Consider the following 25,945-nt stretch of genomic DNA (forward strand, 5'->3'; position numbering starts at 1 on the left):
GGAAGGGAGAAGCAGTCACATCAAGTTGCCACATCACAGGCTTCCAAGAAGAAAGAGAGAACACTCCATCAGCAGATTTCAAGACATCAGCTTGCGGTAGAGGGAATGCGAGACACGCTGTCCAAAGAATACTCCATGGAAGCTGGCCACCGCAAGTGGTTTGCGTTAGCAGCAGCCATCGAGGCTGAACTTGGGAGGGGTTTACCCCCTCAATATCACAAAAGCCCCAAGTCCCAGAGGAGCCAGAGCAGGAAGTGGAGAAAGGCCTGGGGCCATCAAGTGCAGCTGCAGGCTGGCAGAAAGCCACAAGGTCCTGGGGCAGGGCTTTCAGGGCCCTGAACAAAACGATGTCCCTGGGCCTAGTCTACCATCTGTGGTTTGTTGTCTTTGAGGATTCTGGCCCCTCCACGAGCTGGTCTAAATATCGATGTGTCTGGTGTCCTGATGGACATGCCGCACGGAGGCTGCCGCTGCACGGAGGCTGCCACCACCTCCGGTCTGTCCACTTCTCTCCATACTTACTGCTCCCCCTAAGTCCAGGCCTGTATTTTCTCAGTTCAACCCCCTTACTAGTGTTTGCCCTCTCTTCTGCCCCACTACCTCCTCACTGGTACATGGTAGGCACCTGTTAGATATCTGCAAAGAACAAATGGGTAAATGAATGAATGAATGAATGAATGAATGAAAAAACAAATGACAAAAAGTGGTTAACTGGTTTGGTCAGCCACTCTCTGGGAAAGGAAAAATTACATACCAGGTGGCAGCAACAGGGCCTGGACCTGAGTTTAGCTGCAACTGCCCAAGATAATCATGCCTCTTTCTATTTTAGAAATAAAGAATTGCTAACTGTGTGGAAAAAGGCAACTACGGTATTTTCCCAGCGACACACCTTCCATATGGTAATAGCTTTTAGTGAGAAGGGAAAACTATTCCATTTAAGCATGCACAACACGTTGGAGGCATACTCCAATTCCAGAAGATAATGTCTGGGAGAAAACGTGTGTCTGAGGATGGAGTAAAGGCAGTATTTGGATAAATATGGTTGGTGGAGTCTTGGGCCAGATGTTGGCTGGGATCTTGCTGGGAAGCCTTCCCGGCCAGGCAATGCCTGCCTAGGGAGTGAAAACTCTTCAGTTCTGCCATCCCCTAGACCTGTCCTCGGAAAAGCTGGAGGAAAACCCTCCCTTCCCTTTGGCCTCTGCAGTGGAGCATGGGGGCTTCTGGGCAGAGAGTCTTAAAAAGTACACTTGGGGCTGTTAAACTCCCAAGAGGGCCGAGGTGGAAGGACCAGTATCTTAGAAGGAGACAGGTCAAGGCTGGGCGCAGTGGCTCACGCCTGTAATCCCAGCACTTTGGGAGGCTGAGGTGGGTGGATTGCTTGAGGCCAGGAGTTCAATACTGGCCTGACCAACATGGCAAAACCCCATCTCTACTAAAAATACAAAAATTAGCCAGGCGTAGTAGTGCGTGCCTGTAATCCCAGCTACTCGGGAGGCTGAGGTGGGGGAATCGTTTGAACCCGGGAAGCAGAGGTGGCAGTGAGCCAAGATCGCACCACTGCACTCCAGAGCGAGACTCCATCTTAAAAAAAAAAAAAAGAAGAAGAAGGGGATAGGTCAGTCCTAGCTCAATGGAAATTGGAAACAAGTGGTTTTTGCTGCATGACTTGGGACAGTCTCTGGAGAGACAAAGGCACAGACGGAGATGCAGCCTCCACCTGTGATTTGATGCATCCAAGAACTGCTCGAGCCGCAAGCCCCTGTGCCTAGCAGCAATCCTCTGGCACAGCGTGCGGAGCAGGAGAGGAGCCAGAAAAGCTTCTCTGGATCCCTGCAGCATGAACTTCCCTGTAGGGAGTGTTCCTTCTTACAGATGAGGCTGGTATTTCTCCCGAGGGCTCCTTCATGGGCAGAGTGACTCAGCTGGCTCTGTGCCCCCCTGCCAATGTTGGAATTCTGGAAGATGCCCAGCTAAGACTCCTGCTCCATTGCACCTCTGCACCTTTGCACATGAGGTGTCCTCTGCGTGCAAGGCCCTCCCCCATTCGGTGGAGGGGCCACTCCTTATTCATTGTCAAGACCCTGCTCAGATGTCACCTCCTCCAGGAAGTGAGCCCTGTCTGAGCTCCCTGGCTAGGAGGGAGGCCCCTCTGTGAACAACTGGGTTTCTCTCTATCTGAAATAACATATGTCTATTCCCACTACACTGGAGGCTTATGGAAAGCAGTGATCCATCCGGGTCCCTTGTGGCAGCTCGAGGTCTAGGTTAGCAAATGTTTAACTGCACCTTCTGTGAGGGAAGCCCTGGCTCCAGTGATGACTATGACCCTTGGCCTGGGGGACACAATGAACCAGTGGGGAACTCAGAAGACAAAGGTTGCACAGTACAGTGCAGAGGGGCTCATGTTTCGGTCAGAACCGCCCTCTGTGGGATAGACTCTGCCTGTATCTTAGAGGGAGGAGCCAAATGGGCCTTAAAAAGGGGCAGCTGTAGGCAGGACTCTATGTGGGTAAATCTATCTTTGAACAGGCAGATTGAAAGGCAATCCCGGAGCCCAAGGAGGCAGGGAGGTTAGGAGTGCAAGTTTCAGATCCAGCCACACCTGGGCTTGAATCCCAGCCATGTTGCTTTCTGGGCATATGACTCTGCCTTTCTGAGCTTCAGTTTCCCCATCTGTGAAATGGATACAATACTGACCTCATGCCTGTGAGGACTGAATGAGATGGCATATAAGATGGGCATCTGGCACATTCCAGTTTGTGACTGCCGATATCGTTACTATGTGGCTCAACCCAGCCACGTTTCCGCTAGGCACTGCCCGCAGCTCTCTGGGCACTCCGGTCATCCCCAGTGCTCTGCCTGGATGCCAGCTTCCTCTGCTACACTCTGATGGACTCTCCAGGGTAGGCCCAAGCCAGGGCAGAAAGGGAGAATCAGAGAGGCTGGGTGACCATCCCAAGGCCGCACAGCTGGTAAGACAGAGGGAAGGACCTGACACCAGGTATTCTTATTTCAAGCCTAGGGCTCCATCCCATCTCCTGCACCCTCAGGTGAATGAGACGCGTGGTCAGATGTCAAGCAATAGCATCAGGCATCACTATCAGGCCTTTCTAAGGTAAGCAAGTCAGGAAACCAAGTTGGAAGGTGAATCTTCATAAAGGGGAACTTCCAGCCGGGCGCAGTGGCTCAGGCCTGTAATCCCAGCACTTTGGGAGGCCGAGGTGGGTGGGTGACTTGAGTCCAGGAGTTTGAGACCAGTCGGAGCAACAAAGCAAGACTCCGTCTCTACAAAAATTTTAAAAATTAGTCAGGCGTGGTGGCACACACCTGTAGGCTTAGCTACTCGGGAGGCTAAGGTGGGAGGATCACTTGAACCTAGGAGTTTGGGGCTGCAAGTGAGCTGTGATGGCGCCAGTGCACTCCAGCCTGAGTGACAAAGTGAGACCCTGTCTCTACTTTTTTTTTTTTTTGAGACGGAGTTTCGCTCTTGTTGCCTAAGCTGGAGTGCAATGCACGATCTCGGCTTACCGTAACCTCTGCCTGCTGGGTTCAAACGATTCTCCTGCCTCAGCCTCCTGAGTAGCTGGGATTACAGGCGCCCACAACCACGCCCAGCTAATTTTTGTATTTTTAGTAGAGACGGGGGTTTCACCGTCTTGGCCAGGCTGGTATCAAACTCCTGACCTTGTGATCCGCCCACCTCGGCCTCCCAAAGTGCTGGGATTACAGGCGTGAGCCACTGCGCCCAGCCTCTACTTTTTTTTTTTTTTTCCAAAAAAGGACCTTTTTATAGAGACTGTGAGTCTCTCTCTTTTTTTTTCTTTTTTTTTTGAGACAGGATCTTGCTCTGTTGCCTAGGCTAGAGTGCAGTGGCACAATCTCAGCTCACTGCAGCCTCGACCTGCTAGGCTCAAGGGATCCTCCCACCTCAGCCTCCTGAGTAGCCTGGGCTACAGGTGCACACCGTCACACCTGGCCAATTTCTAAATTTTTTGTAGAGATGGGATCTTGTTTTGTTGGCCAGGCTGGTCTTGAATTTCTGGGCTTAAGTGATCTGTCTGCCTCAGCCTCCCAAAGTGGTGGGATTACAGGTGTGAGCCGTCACACTCAGTGACTGTGAGTCTCTTTTCCCACAAAGGAGCCTGGGTCATGCTCCAACTCCTGAGTGGCCTCTCTGCAGACTGTTTTCTCGCCTGAATGTCCTGCCCCCGTTGGAGGGGGCATATTGTTTTCTATCACCTACAGGCTATTTCCATGATGTCCTCCAGGGAATCTACCACTGCTCTGTTAGTCTCCATGCACGGCAAGACACTGATTCTACTTTCAGTCCCCAGGCTGGTCCTGAATAGCCTGGTCATGTGACCCAAGATGAGCCAATGAGACTTTTGCTTTAACTGCCGGGGTGTTCTCTTTCCCTGAAGTCACTGGGCTATCTGCGGGATGCAGCCTGGAGCTGTGGCTGCCACCAGCTGGACACCACCTGGCCTGGACCCAAAGAAAGCTAAGAAGTGAAGAAAGTCAAGTCCTCATTGACAGTGTGGTGCCTAGATCCAGCCACACCTGAAGCCAATTTCCTTAGACTTCTCAGTTACACTCAGCTAATCAATGCTCTGTTTGAATAATCCATCTTGACTGGGCTTCTGTCATTTGTACCTAAAAGAGTTCTGATGAAAACAAGATCTCATGGCCAGCAAGTGGCAGAATTTGGATCAAAGCCCAGCCCTGTCTAATCCCAAAGCCCAGGATCTTCACCACTCTATTAACTGGCATCATCTCCTCCTCTAATCTTTATGCCAATTCCTAGCAGCACCCATGCCCATCAATAATCCTAAGAGCTGACATTTGCTTGGTGCTCGACAGCCTAGAAACTGCTCTGGCACTCACCATCCCTTTACACTGAGATATACTTCTCATACCATAAAAGTCACCCTTTTAGAGTGTACAATGCAGTGGCTTCCAGTATATTCATAAGGTTATGCCTCCATAACCACTAAATCATTCTAGAACATCCTCATCACCCCTAAAAGGTACCCAGTACCCATTAGCAGTATCTTCCCGTTTTCCCCTAGCCTCTGGCAGCCACGAACCTGCTTTCTGTCTATGGATTTGCCTCTTTTGGACACAGATGATAAGTTTTAACTCACGAGAACCTTGTGAAGCAGCCACTACAAAGAGGAGCCCCAGAAAAGCAGAGCGGCTAAAAGTGTGGATACTGGGGTCACCTACCCATCTTCCAATCTGAGCTCTGAGGCTCACTAGCTGTGTGACTTCGGGCGAACCACTTAACCTCTCTGAGCCTGGGTTTCTTCATTTGTGTAATTGGATAAGCTTGTCTGGAGGACTGAATGAGTCACTACATCTAGATGTTTAGCAGGATGGGGCCCACATTCAGTGCTCCAGAAATGCCAGCTGTTTCTATTGTTTTCACCCCATGTCACCAATGAGGTCTCTCAGGCACAGAGGGGTTAAGGGGTGTGCCCAAGGCCACACAGCTGGAAGGTGGCTGGGCCCCAGGTCTCCTGACTGAGTCCTCTGCTTTTTCCATTACGCCACACTGGCCTTGCTGCTCCTCCACCAAGGCTCGGCTCTCCCCACACTGTTTGGGCCAAGTTACTTCTGAAAAAACCAAGGCTGCTTGCCAGACAGGAGGGAGGGGAGAGTGGAATCATGAAATCATCTAACTCCAGGGTGTTGCAGGCCCATAAGGGCTGGTGCGATCCTGCCCTAACCTCTTCCAGCTTTCCCGGCTGGGGTGTGTGTGGCGGAGGAGGAGGCCGGTTCCACGATGCTTCCAGGATAAGCAGGACCCTTTGGAATTCCATGACTTTCCCACTCCAACCGCCCATCTGGGACTCTGAGCCTGGATGAAGTCCTGCCTTAGACAACTTTGTTATAGGAGGGAAGCCTGACACGGCAACCCCCCAGTTATTACCGATTATGCTGAGCATGGAGGAAAACCTGACTTTTAAGTTCTGGTAGAAATAAGAAAGTTGAGTCGGAACGGGAGAGTGGAAGGAGCATTGGCCTTGGGCCAGGAAGACCCATGATCAAACCCTGGCTCAAGCATTCCCAAAGGGTATCAGCTTGGGCAAGTCACACCTGTGCAGAGGGACAGCTGACAGCTAACGCGCTTACTGAGCCAGGTGCGTCTGCTTAACTGGCACAATAAAGGCACGAGGAAGGCACTTTCATTCCTACTGTGCAGATGAGGAGGCTGAGGCTCAGAAACATACAGTGGTGACCCCAAGCTGAGCCCTGAACAGGCAAAGCTGAGATTTGCACCCAGGTCTGTCTGACTGAAAGCCAATGTTTAAGCCTTAGGCTGCGCTGGAATAGGGAACCAGAGAGCCCAGTCCACCTTGCACAGGGCCCGGCCGCGTGCCCCTCCACATGTCAGCAATGAACAACATTTGCATAAGCACTTCCAGGGCCCCCTTCCCACTCCGCTTCTCATCAAATCTCTTCCAGATGACTCTACGTCCCCACCTCCCCGGCAACAGCTGACAGGCTCAGCAGTGAACTATGATCCAGGGCCCTTAGGACAATCAGATTCTCCCTTCTGGAGACTGGAATCCGCATCCGGAAACTCTAGTGCTTTGACAACAGGGAAGCACACTGCAGCTCCGGGTGGAAGGTGCTCACTGGGGGTTGCTCTTGGCGGATGCGGGCCAGTGGGCAACTGCAGAAAGTGGTCCAGAACAGGCTCCATGGGAGATCCTGAGGCCACAAGGACAGATGGCCCGGGAGCTGCCAGCCAGTTCCTGGCCCCCGCGAGGCTGGCTGCATTTTTCTGCTCTGGGTTTCAGGGAACAATATATCCAACCCCACCCCTCTCTTCATGCCTAAGCTAGCTGAGTGGGCTTTGCTCGGTGGATGTAAATAATTCCTAGGATAACAATCAGGTGTTATTGTTCCGTACCTCCTCTTCTGCTCCTTGGAGGTGTCAGGCAGGCAAGAGGCCTCTGAAAGCAAAATACAGGTAGCCCTCCCTATCTAGACCCTCACTGCACAAAAAGTCAGTCTAGCAACTTGCAAACATGTTTATACCTAACACTCACTCTTTGAAGACCTACTATACTGAATCTGCATAAATCACCACAGATCTGGGTAAAGAATATGGATGGTCCTCCATTTGTATCTCATTTATTCTCAGCCAGGACTGTGCCTTCTGCCCACGGCATCACCACTGTGATCCTCCCTTCCTCTTCCCCAGGGTTTAGATCTTTCTTCCCCTGCCCCAGTGTTCGCTCCGGTCAAGTTCACTTCAGATGCTATCTTAGCATCTTTAACTTATAGCTGCTTTGTTTATTTACATTCTGTTTGCTGCAGAGCAGAAGCAAAAATATAATTTGTTTATGATACTGTTTGATATTATTACATACTGAACACAAAACATCACTAATGAATTCATTACATTTTAAATAATTAGGTAACTGGTGTCTCACTTGCTTTATATTATGCAATGACTCTTGGCAGTTTGTTACGTAGGCGTTTCGGGAAACCAGTTAGGAACACATTATTTCCCCTCCCCCTACAAAATAATGAAACACAAGCTCTGAAAATTCTCTATTCGGCACTGTCAGGAGCAGATTAGGTCAGAATAATGAAGGATGCCAACCTTCTGAGAGAAACTGTGTGGCAAAAAGACAGGATGATGTACAAAGGACAGTGGCAGTCTTCTGATGGCCAGGAAATGTTGACTTTACCTTTGATCGTGGCAGTTTGTGAAACTACCTCTCTCCAGGTGTCATTCTCCACCCTTATTGACTTCTGGGGTGGAGCAGGGACTCCAGCAAGCCCATTGGCTGCTACATTTCTCACTCATATCGATTGGCGTCGAGTTGAGCCTATGACACACAATAATGTGTTTGCTGGGATTTCTGACAAGTGACTTTTACCCTTTCCTGCTGGGTGTGAGCCCAGAGCTGTTGTATCATTGTGCAATCATGTGGGATCCGAGGATAAAGGCAGCACCATAGAAGTAGGGACTGGAATGAGAGGAAGAAGCCAGATCAGGTGACACCAGAAAAACCCTGGATTAAGATGTGCCTGAAGCCTGGGTGATATATTCTCCTAGGACGTTCAGTTACACCTGCAAAAAAACCTCCTGTTTACTTCAGCCAGCTTGAATTGGGTTTCTGTCACTTGCAACAGAAGCATTCTGACTGAAAAGAAGGCTGTCATGTCAGGATGGAGACTTGTGTTGGCCTGAGAGGTGACATAGACCCTTACCAGGAGGCTGGGAGAAGACACATGTTCAGAAAGCCGGGCAAGTTCCCAGTGTCTCCCGAGGGTTTTCTAAATAACTCTGTTACATCCTACGAGGAGGAACCATGACTACCTCTCACACTTGCTGTTACTCGCTATTAGTGACATCAAGAAGAACCTACTGACCCACTGGTTGGACTTGTTTTACCCTAATGGGGATGAGCTTATACTGAGCTGTTCACATTCTGCCTGGCTCCCTATAAGACTGGTAGCATACATGGTGTTCGTTCATTCATTCATTCATTCACCAAACACTGACTGGACATATACTGTGTGTTAGGCCTTGAATAAACTATTAAGGACAGAGAGGAAGAGAAAGATGTGGTTCTGGCCCATGACAGTCACAGTCTAGGCGGGGAGACAGACAAGCAGACAGCTTTAATACAGAGACACACACACAGCTGTAGGGACACAGAATGGGTGGCCCTTGCTGGCCAGGGAACAAAGGCAAGGCTTCCCAGGGGGTGAGAGTCCTGAAGGGCAGAAGGGGTTACTGGAACCATGAGTGAGCCCGGAAGGCACAGGAGTGTGTGGGGAGGGCAAAGGCCTGTGGAGAGAAGCCAAGGTGAGGCAGGAGATGCAGGTCTGTCTTCAGAGCTGAATGGCCCCAAAAGTCTAGACACACTCAACAAACCCAGCTCACCAGCAAACACGATTATCGTTTAAAACTTAAGTTCAAACACTGCATGCCAAAGCCATTTGGAAATGATTTCCAGATTACCCTCCATTCTGGAGCAGTCAACATGTACCCTTTCTCTTACGGAGAAAATATGAAATATCAAAGCATAAAGCAAAAAAGCACATTATTTGTGTCTCAAAAGTAATGGATGTCATTTTTTTTTTTTTTTTTTTTTGAGAGGGAGTTTTGCTCTTGTTGCCCAGGCTGGAGTGCAATGGCACAATCTTGGCTCACTGCAACCTCTGCCTCCCGGGTACAAGCAATTCTCCTGCCTCAGCCTTCCAAGTAGCTGGGATTACGGGCACCCATCCCCACACACGGCTAATGTTTGTATTTTTAGTAGAGATGGGGTTTCACCATGTTGGCCAGGCTGGTCTCAAACTTCTAACCTCAAGTGATCCGCCCACCTTAGCCTCCCAAAGTGCTGGGATTACAGGTGTGAGCCACCGTGCCCAGCCGTGGATGTCATTTTTAAGTCTGGGAAATTAAAAAAATTCTGGACTCTAAAGTTGTAGTGAATGTAAGTCCAATTAAACTCTTTCCCATCCTGCCGCTCACCAGAGACCTCAAATCCTTACCTGGAGGTCAAAAAACTTGCTGTAGCGCCGGTAAATGGCCTCAGTGGAGCCACTGGACCACGTGACCCGGATGATGTAGACCTGCAGGAGCAACAGAGGAGATGGGTGTTAACACGAGAAGGTGGCCTCCCAATCTCTGGGACCCAAGGGGAACACAAGACTCAGAGTCAGAAAGATGTGGGTTTCAGCCTTAGCTCTGCCAATGACTGGCTGGACAAGTTGCTTGCTGTAAGCCTCAACTCCCTCCTCAATAAAATGAGTATAATAACCCCCAACAGAGTTGTGCAAAGGATGAATGACATCAAGTATGGGGATGCATTGGCACTGCATCAGCTCAGGAGAAGCTGCTATATTCAGCACTGCCAGGATTCCTCGCTACCCGCTCAGTTCAGTGAGAGACAGGCTGGCTATCTTGCCAGTCATTCCTAAAACCTTGACTTTCATCAGGAGAAGTCACGAAGACGTGCAGCTCTTGGCCATCTTATATTTTCCATAGGCCAGCCCATCATGCTGTCTCCACCGACGAGGACCTGGGCCAAGTTATTTTTTCCCCGAGTCCCAGTTTCTCCTGTGAATGGGGCTAACAGCACCTGCTTCCTCTGTCTCCTCTGCCTCCCAGGATAGATGTGAGGTGCTGATGAAATTAAGGATGAAGGACCATTTTATAAACCACTGGGCTGTGCTTCCAACCTGTGTCACACGTCACGGCACACACAGAAAACAATACATTGATAACAAACCCGGGCAAACTGAGGTGACTATCAGAGGTCAGAGGTGCCTGGCTGGGGCCTTTGGTGGCCCCGGACACACCAGGTAGACACCTAAGGGCTAAGGGATCAGCATACCTGTGACCCATTCCTGGACTGCATAAACTATCTGTTGCTATAGGGTAGTTGTGACAATTAAAATATATGCACACGTGAAAGCTGTTTGGAAACAGAGAAATGTCATAGAAACATAAGGCGCTCAGTGCTGTTAGAGGCCCTGGGGTTTCACAGGCAGTGTCCCTGTCCTCCATGAGGTGAGGGTTAGAAGGAGAGACAACGCATACATAAGTGAAGATGACTGACTCTTGGAATCCTCCTTCCCTACCTTCAGCTCACCCCCTTGGATACGGCGGGGGGGGTGATTGGTTGAAGGGAGAACATGTGACTTGAGCTGGGCCAATCAGAGCCAGTAGGAGTCCGCCCTGGGACTTTTTTTTTTTGGAGACGGAGTCTAGCTCTGTCGCCCAGGCTGGAGTGCAGTGGCACGATCTCGGCTCACTTCCTCGCAGGTTCAAGAGATTCTCGTGCTTTAGCCTCCTGAGTAGCTAGGATTACAGGCGAGCGCCACCGTGCCTGGCTAATTTTTGTATTTTTAGTAGAGACGGGGTTTCATCATGTTGCTCAGGCTGGTCTCGAACTCCTGACCTCAAATGATCCGCCTGCGTCGGCCTCCCAAAGTATTGGGATTACATGCCTGAGCCACCGCGCCCGGCCCACCCTGGGACTTTTGCTCCAACTCTGGAGAAAGCCAAGCTCTTCTCCTGAAGTTGACAGGCTGTCAGGATGTGGAGCTGCTGGGGGCTACCTATCCTCACCGGGGGTGCGGGGGAGCCTGCCTGAGAAAGGAGCCACCATCCCGATGACACAGTCTAAGCTTACATCCAGCTCTGCCTGAAGCTAAATTTATTCCTGGACTGTCCAGTTTCCTGGGCCAATAATTACGTCTTGGGCCACATCCACTCTCTTGAATAACTTTTGCAGCCAGTTTAAGTTGGGTTTCTGACCCACGTAATCCAGTCCAGGTTGATACCGGAAGGGGGCAGGAGAGAGATCTCTGAAGCCTGGAACCACCACAGTGTAACTGATGGTCATGTAGGACTTAGACAGCAGGAGAGGAAGGCAGTGGCTGCGGGTAGAGGGGAATGAGGGTAGAACAAAGACCATCAGGGTGAAGCCACACTGTGCCTGGCAGCGGTTTCCACAGTGGTTTTAGCCAGAGTCTCTTTTCAGATGAATTCTTAGGAGAACATTCACATTCCAAACAGAAACAGATAGAACGACTTTAGGGGCTGAGGCCAGACACCAGTGTGAATATCATGGACTTATAGGAGAAGGTTCTTCGGTGAGAAGAGATGAAAAATGTTAAGATAAATCAGGACAAGGTTGGAGGTGACCTTGAACGCCACGCTAAGGAGTTCACCTGGCACGGCCTCATCAAACCCAACACAGATTATATTTCAAAACATGGCAGAAATGGGGGAGCTTGGGCTCTAGAGTCAAGAAGCTCTGGACTCACACAATTTCCTAACTCCTGGAGCCTCAGCTTTCTTATCTGGTAAAATGGGGTCATCAAGCATACTGAGTTGTGATTAGCACAAGAGGAAAAAGCTCTGAGCACCTTGCCAGGAACAGAGAAAAAGTTCATGAAACCTCAGCACCTTGCTCTCAGACCGCCCAATGCCTACCCCATCCCTGCTCATAAAAACAGGCTCCTTTGACACCAAGGATTTGGGCATCCAGCCCACCCTTCTTCCTTGTTTGCGCTCCCCGTTCCTAGGTAACTCACGGAGCCAGGGAAGGGGCCAAGGCATCCTTCAGGAGGTAAAAGTCAGTCAACATCTCAGAAAGGCGACTTTGTGATGTGAAAAAACACTGAACAGTCCTGGTGTTTTACTTAACAAGAAGACTTCAAATCTGTTTCTTAGCTTTCCACCCTGCTTCACCAAGACTGCAGCATGGAGATTTTGAATGGTTTCCATTCATTCACTCATTCACTCTTCAACATCTATTAAGCACCGACTGCATGCCAGGCCCTCTGCTAGGGGTTGAGATACTATGGGGAGCAAGGCAGACCCAGACCCTGCCCTTGTTAAGTGGAGAGATGGGCAATAAACCAGCAAACCTGCCAACATGCTGGGCAGGACCCCGAAGTCTGCATGAGGATGGTAGGTGGGGGGGGGCTGGCTACTTAGATAAGGGGGCCTTGGAAGGGAAGCCTATCTGAGCAGGCAACCTTTGAACTGAGATCTGAAGGGTGAGGAGCTGGCTGAGAGCTGAGGAAAGGGTGTACAGGGAAAAAGAAAAGTGGGAACGAAGATGTGGCAGCAGGAAAATGCTTGTCTATGTGAGGAACAGGAGAGTATGACAGCCGACAGCGCTGCGGGAGGAAGGGGCTGAGCTGGGGAGGAGGCAGCAGCTGATGAGGAGGGGCTTGCAGGCCACAGAGAAGCGTCTGGATTTCATTCTATTGAAGAGCTTGAAGGGGTGGGGGAGGCGTGCGACAGGATCCAGGGTACGTGTTTAAAAATATCCATATGTATCTCTCCAGCTGCTGTGTGGAAATGGCTTGAAGAGGGGCAGGGACACCAGTAAGGCACCTTTTGCACCACTTACAGGAAGTTAGAGCTGGAGCAGACCAAAGAATGCAGCTCATTGAAGGGCTGCACCTGCCAGATGGGTAAACTGAGGGCCAGAAAGGGAAAATACTGTACCAAAGGTCCCCGCCACTGGGGATGCTTAAGCTAGGTTTGAATGACTGTCAAGGACACTGCCAACGGGGATTAAAAAACAAGGAAAAATTGTCAAAGAATGGATTTTTTTCTTCAAACCAACAAAAAGCACACTCCCATAAATGGAAAATAAAAATTCTGCTTACACAATTCATCACTGATCTCCTGTTTACAATTTTTAAAGTTCTGAACATACAGTACAAGGACTCTGCAGCAAGCCTAATTGGTTTATTGGAATCAACCCCTGAACACAACGTGATGTCTGCATTTTTAGGCAGAGATCTAATTTTTTAACGAGAGCTGCCCTAGCGTAGGGCTTTGTCCCCATCCTGGGTTTGGGGGCTGGTGAGAGAGCACGCACCCTGGGTCACAGAGCCAGCTCTGCTGCTAGAGAAACTCACAAGGCACTCACCTCTGGCCACCCACGCTTCTCTCTAAAACGAGGACAATAATCTCCCTTGAGGGGTAAGCCACAATAGCTAATGGAGATGGGGCCAACAGCTGGCACGCACGAGGAGTGCAACATTGAGCTTCCCTCACAGTGGTCATCCCATGTTCCTGCTTGTCTAGTACCTTCCCCTCCTTTTGGTAACAGAATCCTGATTTCCCATGGGGAATCCCTCCTCTGGTCTTCATGACGGGAGTGGGCATGTCTCCCTCCCAGGCCCAGCCAACCACAGCCCTGCTGATGAATGATGGCTCAGGGATGGGCACAGGGTGGATGAGACCCAATTCCAGGACTTTCGATGGCACTCTCAGGGAACAGACCATTTTGCCCGCTCAGTGGCTGCTGGGAGAACCTACACCAGGAATTTCCCATGGAAAGCGCCTGTCACACAGAAGAAAGCAGAGCCAGAGGGAGAGAGGAGGGCTCAGACCCCGTGGCAACATTTGAACCCCTGGATCCAGCCTGAATCCGGGACATTTCCCAGATGCAAGCCAAAATAGTCCTTTTCTTGTTCACACCAGTTTGATTTGGTGTCTGTTACTTGCAACCAGTGCAATCCTAACACACTAGACCTTTACTTTTTTACATCCCCAACCCAGGTAATACTTAGTGGCTTGGTGCTAAGGAATTAAAGACTTCCTCATAGTAGTATTCACAAGAGGCCAAAGACGGAAGCAACCCAAGTGTCCATTGATGGATGCGTGCATAAAGAAAATGTGGTTTATACATAAAATGGGACATTATTCAGCTCTAAAAAGAGAAAATTCTGACACATGCTACCCTATGAATGAACCTTGAGGATATTAGGCTATGTGAAATAAGCCGGTCACAATAGAACAAATACTGTATGATTACAGGAGGTACCTGGAGTAGTCAAATTCATAGACAGAGAAAGGAGAATGGTGGCTGCCAGAATGGGTAGAATGGGGAGTGGTTATTTTTCATTTTTTTGAGATGAGGTCTCGCTCTGTCACCCAGGGTGGAGTACGGTGGTGTGATCATAGCTCACTGCAACCTCAAATTCCTGGACTCAAGCAATCCTCCCACCTCAGCCTCCCAAGTAGCTGGGACTACAGGCATGTGCCATTATGCCTGGTTAATTTTATTATTATTATTTTTTTGTAGAGACAGGGTCTCGCTTTGTTGCCTAGGCTGGTATCGAACTCCTGGCTCAAGTGACCTTCCCGCCTCAGTATCTCAAAGTACTGGGATTACAGCCGTGAGCCACCGTGCCTGGCTGGGAGTTGTTGTTTAATGGGTGCAGAGTTTCAGTCTAGGGAGATGAAAAAAGTTCTGGCGATGGATGGTGGTGATGGTTGCTAGGAAATGGCTGAAATGTTAAGTTTTATGTTGTGTGTGTTACCATGATTTTTTTTTTTTTTTGAGATGGAGTCTTGCTCTGTCATCCAGGCTGGAGTGCAGTGGGGTGATCTCAGCTCACCGCAACCTCCACCTCCCGGGTTCAAGCAATTCTCCGCCTCAGCCTCCCGAGTAGCTGGGATTACAGGCACCTGCCACCATGCCCGGCTAATTTTTTGTATTTTTAGTAGAGATGGGGTTTCACTATGTTCGCCAGGCTGGTCTTGAACTCCTGACCTCGTGATCCACCCACCTTGGCCTCCCAAAGTGCTGGGATTACAGGCGTGAGCCACGTACCCGGCCAAAGAAACAATTTTTTAAAGCAGATTTCCTGCAGAGATTTACATACTCCACGTCACGTGCCCTGGAAATGACACTAAAACTTTCCCCACGGCACAGCTTTCAAAACAGGAGCTGCACATCTGAGAAACAACTTCTATGCAGAATACATTTCTTGAAGTCTTGGTTGTAAGGAAACAACCAACCAGATGACAAGATGGACAAAAGACTTAAAGAGACACTTCATCCAAGAGGACATATGGAGGGCAACGAAGCACACGAAATATGGTCACTGCCACTAGCGAGGCAAAGTGAAACCAGGAGGAGATGCCACTATTCATCTATCGGAATGGCTACAATTAAAAAATAGCGACAATAATAAGTGCTGATGAAAATGCATGGCAACTGGAACCCTCATGCATTGCTGGTGGAGAAGCAAAATGCCACAGCCACTCTGGGAAGATCCTCAGTGGGTGCCGAACCACCGGGTGAAAGGCTGTTGAACAGGACACTCACACGGTGTCAAAGTATAACCCCATGATTACTTTCCCAGCCAGGGGAAAAATGTGTAACTCTACAACTGTAACCAGGTGACCAAACCTAGCCTCATGGATAGAGAGACAACCCAGTTACTGTGTGGCCCTTGAGGTGATGCAATGTGAAGTATACACAATCTGCTGTTAGTATTGCTGCCAACAATGTTCAACTTGAGCTCAAGCTCTTGACCTAGGTTCCAATTTACAAGAAATATAGGAGGCAGAGGAACAAGATAAATGACATCATAAGAAAGCAGACAGATCTGGAATGGGCAATGTTCTACAAGTCAACTATCAGGGCACAGCTCAGATGCTACTGCCTCCAGAAAGCCCTCTGTGACTGCTCCCTGCCCACCAGTATGAGGTTGGATGCCCCTGCTATAGGTCTCCTTAGCACCCACTTCCCCATCACAAAGCCAATGAACTCTTTACTGAAATTGCTCAAGTGTCTGATTTCCTGCTGGGTTCTAAGTTTCACACGAGCAAGGGCCTGGCCTGTCTTTTAATGGACTGCTGTATGCCCAGCACTGGGCAGGGTGGAAAAATCTATGCTTTGTGAATAAATGGGGAAGAAAATGAGATGCCAGGAGGCCAAGCCCTCACAGAGAGGAGCGCCTCTCCTCGGCAGGCCTTTGGTCTGTAGAAAGGGACCCTGGCCATGTTGCTGAGGTGGTCCTGCCCCCTTGCTTTTCCTCTCTGTCCCCTGTGCTGCTTCACCACAATCTGCAAACACCCCCGCCCCTCGGGAGCAACATGTTTTGGGGAGCAGCTGGGACTCCTTCCCTTTGCTCAAGGAACAAGGAAGCACAGAAACCACAACTGGGGTTAGAGAGTCACGGAGGTTTCCTTCTGTTCCCAGACAGGATTTGAGCCGGAATCATCCACCCTTTAAATCTCTTCTTACACAATCTCAGCAGCAGGGCCTGTGTGATCTAACCAAGTCCAGACTCTCCAACCTGATTGCAAACCCAGTTTCACCAGGAACAGAAGTCCTGGGTTTCCTCACTTCCTCTAAGTCAGCGAGAACCCGAACTGGTGGTGAAGGGAGGGTTGGAGGCATTGGGGTGGGGTGTGCTGAGCCAGGATCCTTTTGCAGAGGTGGGTAGATGGCTGAACTTGGTCTCTTCCAAATCCCCGAGCCAGCAGGCCAGGCTAACACTTCCCATGTTTTCCTAGCAAGGGACACAGTCTCAGAAGTACAGTGCCTACAGTTGCACAGCTATGACATGCAGAGCAGGGACTCTAACCTAGGTCACCTCTAATCCTGCCATGCCGTGCCCCAGCTTGGCTGCAGCTGGAGCGTGGGCCAGCAGGGAGATGTCTGCTCACCCTCCTAACTGTCAGAGTGACCAGCACATCATCCTACTGTTCTGCGAGGCTGTGGAGTTCTAGGGTCACAATGGCCTGGATTTATATCCTGCTTCCTTCTCAACTAGCTTTGTGCTCTTGGGAAAGTGGCTTAACCCCCATGACTCAGTTTCCTCATTTGTAAAAAATGAGGTCTGCAATATTACTAACTGCAAAGTTGGGGCGAGGATGAAATGAGAACATGCATGTAGATTCTTTCGCTCGGTGCCTGGATATGGTAAATGTTACACAAAAAGAAACTGTCAGCAGCAGCATCACTGTGAGCAGAGAGTCACAAAGGTGAGGGAACCCTTGTCCCTGCTCCTTCTCCCTACAAATGAACTTCCCACAGCCTGTCCCACCTCTCTCCATCCTACACCCATCTCCCTGGGCTCTGCCCTCTCCACCTGTCCTTTCTGTTCTCTGGGTCCCACAGGGCTGCAGGCGGATGGCTCCCATAGTCCTGGGAACACAGGCCCACCGTGCCTGAGCCTAGGGCACAGTTTCCCAGCTGCCAGAGGGTCAGGGCTCTGTCCCTCCCCATGGGTGCCTGTGGGGAAGGCCCTGACACCCCCACCCACCCTGGGCCTCAGTCTGAATGGAAGGGAGCCATTATCTGACCCAAATGCCAACTGCCACACACTTGAGAGCCTGACTGGCGCCCGGGCTTCATCCTTCCTGGCTTTCATACTCCACGTATGGTTGAGAACTGTCCCAGGTCAGCCCGACCTTTCCAGGAGCTGACATTGGGAGCAAGAGTGACACTGCTCATGGATGGTGTTAGGCGTTTTGTGGCCTGGGCCAGAATAACCCTCTTCCTCTGAGGACCAACCTGTGCCAGGGCCTCCAAAAGCCACTTTTCTTAAGCTTGACCACTTTGAAAAGGCAGGAAAGAAAACCAAACCCCCTGGCCAACGCCCCACTTGAGAAGTAACCACCTGTTCTTTTTTTTTTTTTTTTTGAGATGGAGTCTCGTTCTGTCACTCAGGCTGGAGTGCAGTGGTGCGATCTTGGCTCAACGCAACCTCCACATCCCGGGTTCAAGCGATTCTCGTTCTTCAGCCTCCCAAGTAGCTGGGATTACAGGCGCCCACCACCACTCCTGGCTAATTTTTGTATTTTTAATAGAGACGGGGTTTCACCATGTTCCCAAGGCTGGTCTCGAACTTCTGGTCTCAGGTGACCCACCCGCCTCGGCCTCCCAAAGTGCTGGGATTACAGGCGTGAGCCACCGCGCCCAGGCTGTAACCACCTGTTCTGCCTAACCCCCATGGTCACAGCTGACTGGCCCATGGACACAGTCACAGATTCAAGCCTGGCCAATCAGGTTCTTTCTTTCTCAGAAATCTGGGATCAGCTCTGAGCATGCCAGCTCCATCCAGAAAAGCTGCAACCCGGAGCCGTGCTCCAAACACTAGGTCTGCAGAGAGGATAAGTGAAGGAGAGGTGTTGGGGGAAGAGCGACGGGGAGAGCCTGGCTTGGCTTCGGGCAGTACTCCAGTTCCTGCTTCCCAGGCCTGCCCGCCCACCGGAGGCTACTATGACGCACAACAGGGGCCTGGGCCTTTCAGCTAATTCTCCTTTTGGCATGATGAGGGTTTTTGTGCAACTAAAACAATTCCATGAATTACAGGGGAAAAGTTCAGGCATTATCTTAGGTAAAAAGAACAAGCTAAAACAATGTAATCTCAATCTCAAAAAAGTTCTGTAATGATATCAACTGTATATAAATGTGTGTGGGTGTTTGTATACACAGACACCCATTGCACACACACACACAGGTGATGCTCATTGTTTGCGGTAGTTACGTTCTGTAAAGTCACTGAGAACACTGATTTAGCAAATACTCTAGGAGAAATACACGGTTAGGGTCTTTTGAGCCTATGTTTTGGTTTTGTGAAGTGATCAATACATAACTTTGTTGCATGTGTGTTTCTCTTTAAAGATACCTTATTTAGGCTGGGCGCAGTGGCTCGTAATCCTAGATTACGCCTGTAGTCCTAAAAGTTTGGGAGGCCGAGGCGAGTGGATCACCTGAGGTCAGGGGTTCGAGACCAGCCTGGCCAACATGGTGAAACTCCATCTCTACTAAAAATACAAAAATCACCCAGGCGGGTGGGCGCCTGTAATCCCAGCTACTGGAGAGGCTGAGGCAGGAGAATCGCTTGAACCTGGGAGGTGGAGGTTGCAGTGAGCCGAGATTGTGCTACTGCACTCCAGCCTGGACAACAGAGTAAGACTCCGTCTCAAACAAACAAACAAAGAAATAAACAACCTTATTTAATATGCATGGTTAATTCATCAACGCTGAACTCACAGTCAACAGCACTGCAACTCGTGCCTGAATGAAGCTTCTCCATAGGCACATCACAGCCATCTTGCGTTTAGGCTCACCAGACAGTATGTTAGCACAGCATTTGTGGGCCATACTAAACAGCAAAATCAACAAAAAGCACAAAAACGTACAAATGCAGCACTCATAGACTAGAACAAGGATTCTTGTTTAGAGTATGGGAGCTGAAATGAGGAGGGAGTGTTGCTCATTCAACCTCAGCTGGGAACGTGCATGTTGGGTGACTCAAATTTTTCACCGCTCTGCACGTGCCCATGTCCGAAAATGCCCACAAAAGTGCTTCCAGTATTGCTTTTGAGTTACAAATAAATTTTAGCAAGGAGGCAAATTCGCAAACACGAAATCTATGAATAATGAGTATTGACTGGCTGGGTGCGGTCCGCCTGTAATCCCAGCATTTTGGGAGGCTGAGGCAGGTGGATCACCTGAGGTTAGGAGTTCAAGACCAGCCTGGCTGGTGAACCCCTGTTTCTACTAATAATACAAAAATTAGCCAGGCATGGTGGTGCATGCCTGTAATTCCAGCTACTCGGGAGGCTGCGGGAGAAGAATCACTTGAATCTGGGAGGCGGAGATTGCAGTGAGCTGAGGTCATGCTTTGCACTCCAGCCTGGTCAACAAGAGCGAAAATCTGTCTCAAAAAAAAAAAAAGGGGGAGCGGGGGAGGAATTGACTGTACCATATCTAAATGTATGTGCGTTTGTGTGTCTGTACACACACACACACACACACACACACACACACAGTGACGCACCGCCTAACATTTTCCAATGACGGACCACATATACAACAGTGGTTCCATAAGATTATAACATGGTATTTTTACAAAACCTTTTCTATGTAACACAATGGCAAGTATTTGTATATTCTACTCAAATACTCACCACTGTGTTACAATTGCCTACAGTATTCAGTACAGTAACACAGTGTACAGGTTTGTAGCCCAGGAGCCGTGAGCTATACCACAGAGCCTAGGTGTGCAGTAGACTATACCATCTAGGTTTGTATAAGTACGCACTATGATATTCATGTGATGAAACTGCCCAGCAACACATTTCTCAGAACTATCCCTGTCGTTAAATGACACATGACCATGCATATATATGTCAGTGGCTCGCTTTGGGGTGGTATGAATATGGGGGACTTTAAAAATTCTGTTCTTGATGCTTGTATATTCCAGATTTTTTACACTTTATTTTCTTTTACAATCAGAAAAAAAGATGTCACTTTCTAGGAGCACTGAAAGAAACCTGTCTGTGGGGCACTTTCTTGTCTTGAACCCCAGGCCAGCATCTTCTCCATTACCCTGGCTCAGTCCTAGGGCCACCAAGGAGCCCCTGCCGGGTGCTAGCCCAGCTGATGGCACAGGGATGCCCGGAGTGGGGGTGGGAGGAACCTGGCTCACCGGCCGGGGAGCCAGCAGATGTGCCCCAACCCGGAACTTACTATGGGAGTGAGGTTAAGTCCTTGACCTCTTACGGCCTCTCTGTTCTCTGAAAAATAGAGATAAGGTCCAGCCTGCCTTGCAAGCTAAGCTCTCCAGAAATGGAAAGTTCTCTAGAAGGAATCCATGTTGGTTGGTTGGAATCTCTGCTCATGGTGGGACTTGAGGGCAAATGTTCACTGAATGTTGCCCAACCCTTCACCTCCTCTCGGGGTCTAACTCCAGTCTAAGGGAATGGGGACTCCCAGTGTCCAGAGGGCCCTCATTAAGCATGCAGGAATTTGGGCCCCATTTCCAAGCAGTAACAGCCAAGGGGTCAGCTCTTCCATGAATAAAGTGCTAACATTCAATAGCAGAGTAGACTGACTACAGTTAACAACAGCGTATTGTGTATTTCCAAATAGCTAGAAGAGAGGACTTGAAATGCTCTCAACACATAGAAATGACAAATATTTGAGGGGACGGACACCCCAAATGCCCTGACTTGATCATTAAACACTCTATGCGTGCAACAAAATATCATAAATGTCCCATGAAAATGGACAAATATTATGTATCAATAACATATAAAAAGATTTAAGCCAGTATCAAGCTTAGAGGCTCTTGAAAAACAACAGGACCAGGCTATAAACAGGCCAAGATACCTCTGCAAGCCCCCGGCACCCCTGGGTTAGCTGACATCCTCATCCTTGCCGACCCACTGGCCCAGATCTCTGCACAGGGCTGTAGCTCTTGGAAAGGCCCCAGAACTCCATCGATACACTGTCCCCAGGGTCGGATGATGTGAAACAGCTGCCGCCCTGCTTCCCCTGCCTCCGGAGCTCTGTGAGCTCCCAAGTGTTCACCATGTGAACTGGAAAACAAGGCAAAAAGCTTTTGCCCTGCTAGTAAAATCTCTGAGGCATGGGGGAATGTCCTCCAGTCTTACTTTGCTTTGCAAATCTATTTGGTGGGGTTTTTAGGGTTGTCAAAGAATCCAGCTGAAATTCCTGGCTGGCATTAATTACAAGGGCTGGGGCTGTCGCACTGGTCCCATGACAAAGTTATTACATTTTGGTCCTGGGATGCAGTGGCCAGTGTTTGTTTTTTTTTTTTTCCAGACAGAGTCTCGCTCTCTTGCCCAGGATGGAGTGCAGTGGCATGATCTCGGCTCATTGCAACCTCCACCTCCCAGGTTCAAGCGATTCTCATGCCTCAGTCTCCCAAGTAGCTGGGATTACAGGCGTGCACCACCATGCCCAGCTAATTTTTTGTGTTTTTAGTAGAGTTGGGGTTTTGCCACGTTGCTCAGGCCGGTCTCAAACTTCTGAGATCAGGCAATCCACCCTCCTTGGCTTCCCAAAGTGCTGGGATTACAGACGTGAGCCACCACACACAGCAGGTCTCCTTTCTTAAAGAAGGAACAGAGGACCTCAGAACAGGCGACACCAGCCAGGAAGAACTTAACACATTGCTTTTTCTCTTCCTTTTGAATCTCATTTCCTTCTATTTTTAGCAAGTGCTACTACTGATTTTCCCCAGGTATAGTAGACAGCTAAAATTTCCATTTAAAAGTAATTTAAGTAAAAATTGAGTCAATTTGAAGAATACTGTATTAGGAATATATACTGTAGGGAGTTTGTGGATATGTCAAAAATTATGATGGTGCTGGTAAGATTGAGGATGAGGATGGTCCTCTGTTAGTGGAATTCCTTGCCATTTTCACCGTATCTGGAAGTATTTGTTTGTTTGTTTGTTTGAGACAGGGTCTTGCTCCCTCTGTCATCCAGGTTGGAGTACAGTGGTGTAATCACAGCAGCCTCGAATTCCCAGGCTCAAGCGATTCTCCAGCCTCAGCTTCCTGAGTAGGTGGAATTACAGGCATGCACCACCATGCCTGGCTAATAAACAAATTTTTTAGTAGAGATGGGATCTCAGTATGCTGACCAGCATGGTCTGGAACTCCTGGCCTCAAGTGATCTACCTGCCTCAGCCTCCCAAAGTGCTGGAATTATAGGTGCGAGCCATCACACACAGCCAAGTTTTGTTTTTTTATAGATCAACAGCTGTAACCTTTCTGAAGTCAGAGCCCTCTCCTGGCTCTGCAAGCCTGGTGGATAGCCAGGAACAAATTGGGTGACTGAAGACAACATCTCAAGAGAAGGCACAAATGGGGCCGGGGCTGTTTTCTTGCAGGGGCTGTGAGAAAGGAATATCCGCGAGACAGAACTCTGTGATCCATCAGCAATGTCTGCCAGGGGCAGGGGCTGAGGGCTAGTGAGATGGGTACTACCTACTTGGCATCCCTAGTCTAGATCAATCCCTCCATTTTACAAATGAAGATAGGGAGGTGCTGGCCGAGAGGTGCAGTGACTTGCTTAGGGTTACACTCTCAGCTGTGGACTCTTTCTGCTTCCATGACAGCGTCTGAATTTCCTTGCAGGTTCCTTGAGCCCCTCTGGGCCTCTTGCATAAGAGACTTGCCCAGAGAGCTTTAATCTGGAGGGCTCTTAGAAGTGACTCAGGCCAGCAGTGAAACTGGCCTCCAAGAAGCCCCAGGATCCTGGAGAGGCCCCGTGGGTGGGCTTTTGGGCCATCCACCCTAGTTTCCATAGTGCAGTGCCACTTTTGGCTCTTCTGTATATGCTACAGGGTATAACCCAGCAGCCTGCAGCCAAATCACCACCAGAACTGCCTCTACACAGGGCCTGGGCTCCTTCACTGGCCACAGCCCTATTCTGCCTGCTTCAGGCAGACAACAAAGGGTTCCAGGCCTTTAAAACATTTGAAAACCCTCTTCTAGACTATCCTTTGTTCTATAGTTAGGGATATGAGGCCAGAGGGGAAAGGGACTTGCCCAAGGCCCTATAGCCAGCAGGGAGGAAAGGTGGAACCAGAAGCCAGGGCTACCATCGGGAGGTACTGATAATGCGGGCCCTCTGCTCCAGACTGCTGTTTCTCATACCTATGAAACAGTAGAAGCCTGTGGAGATGAAGGGAGCAAATATGCTGTCTCTCACGCAGTGCACGGAGGGGCTAGGGCTTCCGCTCACAGGCCACACAGCTTATGCAGCAGGTCATTAGGCTGTGATTGCTAAAGCCGTCCTGCTCTGCAGCCAGAGCAAGCTTAAATGCCAAAGCACATGCAGCCCTGGGCTCGAGGAGTAGTGCTGGCTTCAAGATCCAGGTGAATTCATTTCCTGCAGAGAAGGGTTCAGGACTATGTCCGAGGGTCCCTAGGAATCCACAGACCCCAGTTTCAGAAGGCAGCTGTAAGAGGGGGGTTGGATTCCCTCCATCAAGCTCCCACACTGGCTGAGTTCCCAGGTGGCAGATACTGGGAAGAGCTCGGGAGTTAGCCACTGGCTGGGTTGCAGATGGCTTGCTCTGGGAATATGCTGTCTTGGTCACACAGGGCCAAGGTGGCTAAGTATGGTCCTCGTGGGTGCCGGGGAAGGGAAAGAAACAAGGGCAAGGGAGAGATGGAGAGAAAGGAGAGGGCAGGGCGGTCAGATGGAGCTCCACGGGCTTGACTAATGGGAAACCTGACTCTGCCACTCTTCGTGGAGACCCTGGGTTCCCTTTGGTTCTGATCTGTTGACTGTCCCCAGCTTTGTATCCAACATCTGGCCTATATAGGTCAGCACCTCCAACCTCTTTTTGGAACTGCAGCACCCAAAGTTTGTTTGATTTCCCAACACCCCAGGGCAGCATCACCACCAGAAGTGCTGAAGGGGGAGAGGAGGAAACCGAGGCACAGAGCCATGCTGCGTCTGAGGTCGAGAGGCTGGGAAGTGGGTGACGTGAGATCCAACCCCAGCCCTGCCAGCCTCCAAAGCCTCTTCACTTTCTTCTCCCAGCATCCCAAGGCCTTGGGTCTCCTGGCCCCAGGCCAGAGCTTTCCGGTCCCCACGTCAGCGCCAGGAATCACCAAGCTCAGGCTCTGCAGCAAGTGACACACTGGAGGTGGCAGGCTGCCAATATTTTTTCCCCAATTTTTTCAATTAAGTGAATACTTGGATTAGGGCCCAAATACAAGTGCTTGTGGTGTCTTGCGTCAGATGAGATGCTTAGGGCTGTGTTCCTACTGCACTCTGTCCACAGGGCATGCAGTGAAGGCTCAGGTGGCTGGTTGAGCTGAGGGCTCTGCTTATCCCTGTGTGCAGGGGTGTGCCAAATAGGGAAATGGGGGCAGGAGTAGGGGGAGAGGAGTAGCCTCCAAAGTGGGAATCTGATCTCTTTCCCCCTGCCTCAAACTCTTCAGCTCATTCATTCATTCATTCGGCATATACACAGAGACCTACTGTGCACCAAGCTCTGCTTGAAGGGCCTCAATCGAGAAAGAAAACACACCACACAGGCACAACATGGGGCTTAGGGGTCTCTGCAGTCTGCCCCTCCTCTGCTCCAGCCTGGCTGGCTTTCTCCTGCCTCCAGGACTCAATGCCTGCCACTGCCTCTGGCGGGAACATTTCCTCTCCCTGCCCTGCTCAGCTCCTCTTCATTTCTCCAGCATCAGCCTAGAAGTTGCCTTTCCTTGGAAGCCTTCCTGGACACCCCAAGTCTCAGTCTAGCTCCCATTCTCTGAGTTCCCACAGGGCTAGGGCCACCCTCTCTCAGAGCCTGTTCCTCTAGGGGTGCTGATCTGTTTGCATTACTGCACTCCCACTGCCCTGGGGGCCCTCAGGGGCAGGGCCGGGTTTGTCTTATTCACCATGGTCCCCCCAGTGCCTGGCGACAATGAGCTCTCAGGAAATGTCTGGTAAAAGAGACAAAAAGCCGAAACAGGGCCACACAGTCAAAAACCAAGGTGACCTCACTCAAGGCTCTGTGTCCAGAGAGAGTAACAATGCCCGTGAAATAGCTGAATGAACAGCTCTATTGCCAAGGGTACCAGAAACAGAGCTGGCTTTGTCACAGAGGGAATGCAGGCATGGGACCCAACCCAAAAAGGGAAGTCCACATTCCACCCCAGGGTTTCTCTGAAGAGGTAATGGCGAAAGACAGAATACCCAGGAGCAATTTAAACTCCAGGGGGAATGCCTCATCCCATTGCATTTCAGAAACAGGAAAGCTGAGGGAATTCTTTGAGGTGTTGGAATTGTTCTGTAGTGGAGGTTACAGGAATCTGCACATCATAACATGCTACAACAAAAAAACAAAATTTTACTGCGTTACA

The 25,945-nt window shown here is 49.9% G+C and overlaps 1 protein-coding gene across 1 annotated transcript in view; it reads right to left on the minus strand.

The window, feature by feature from the left end:
• Positions 1–25,945, minus strand: part of SH3PXD2B (SH3 and PX domains 2B) — a 121,774-nt gene that overhangs the window by 79,967 nt on the left and 15,862 nt on the right. The window contains exon 2 of the mRNA XM_054488693.2: positions 9,526–9,606. Within this exon, the coding sequence (XP_054344668.1) occupies positions 9,526–9,606 (81 nt within the window). The remainder of the gene's footprint in view (positions 1–9,525; positions 9,607–25,945) is intronic.

Source organism: Pongo pygmaeus, chromosome 4 (genome assembly GCF_028885625.2).
Source record: "Pongo pygmaeus isolate AG05252 chromosome 4, NHGRI_mPonPyg2-v2.0_pri, whole genome shotgun sequence".
Lineage (NCBI taxonomy): Eukaryota > Metazoa > Chordata > Mammalia > Primates > Hominidae > Pongo > Pongo pygmaeus.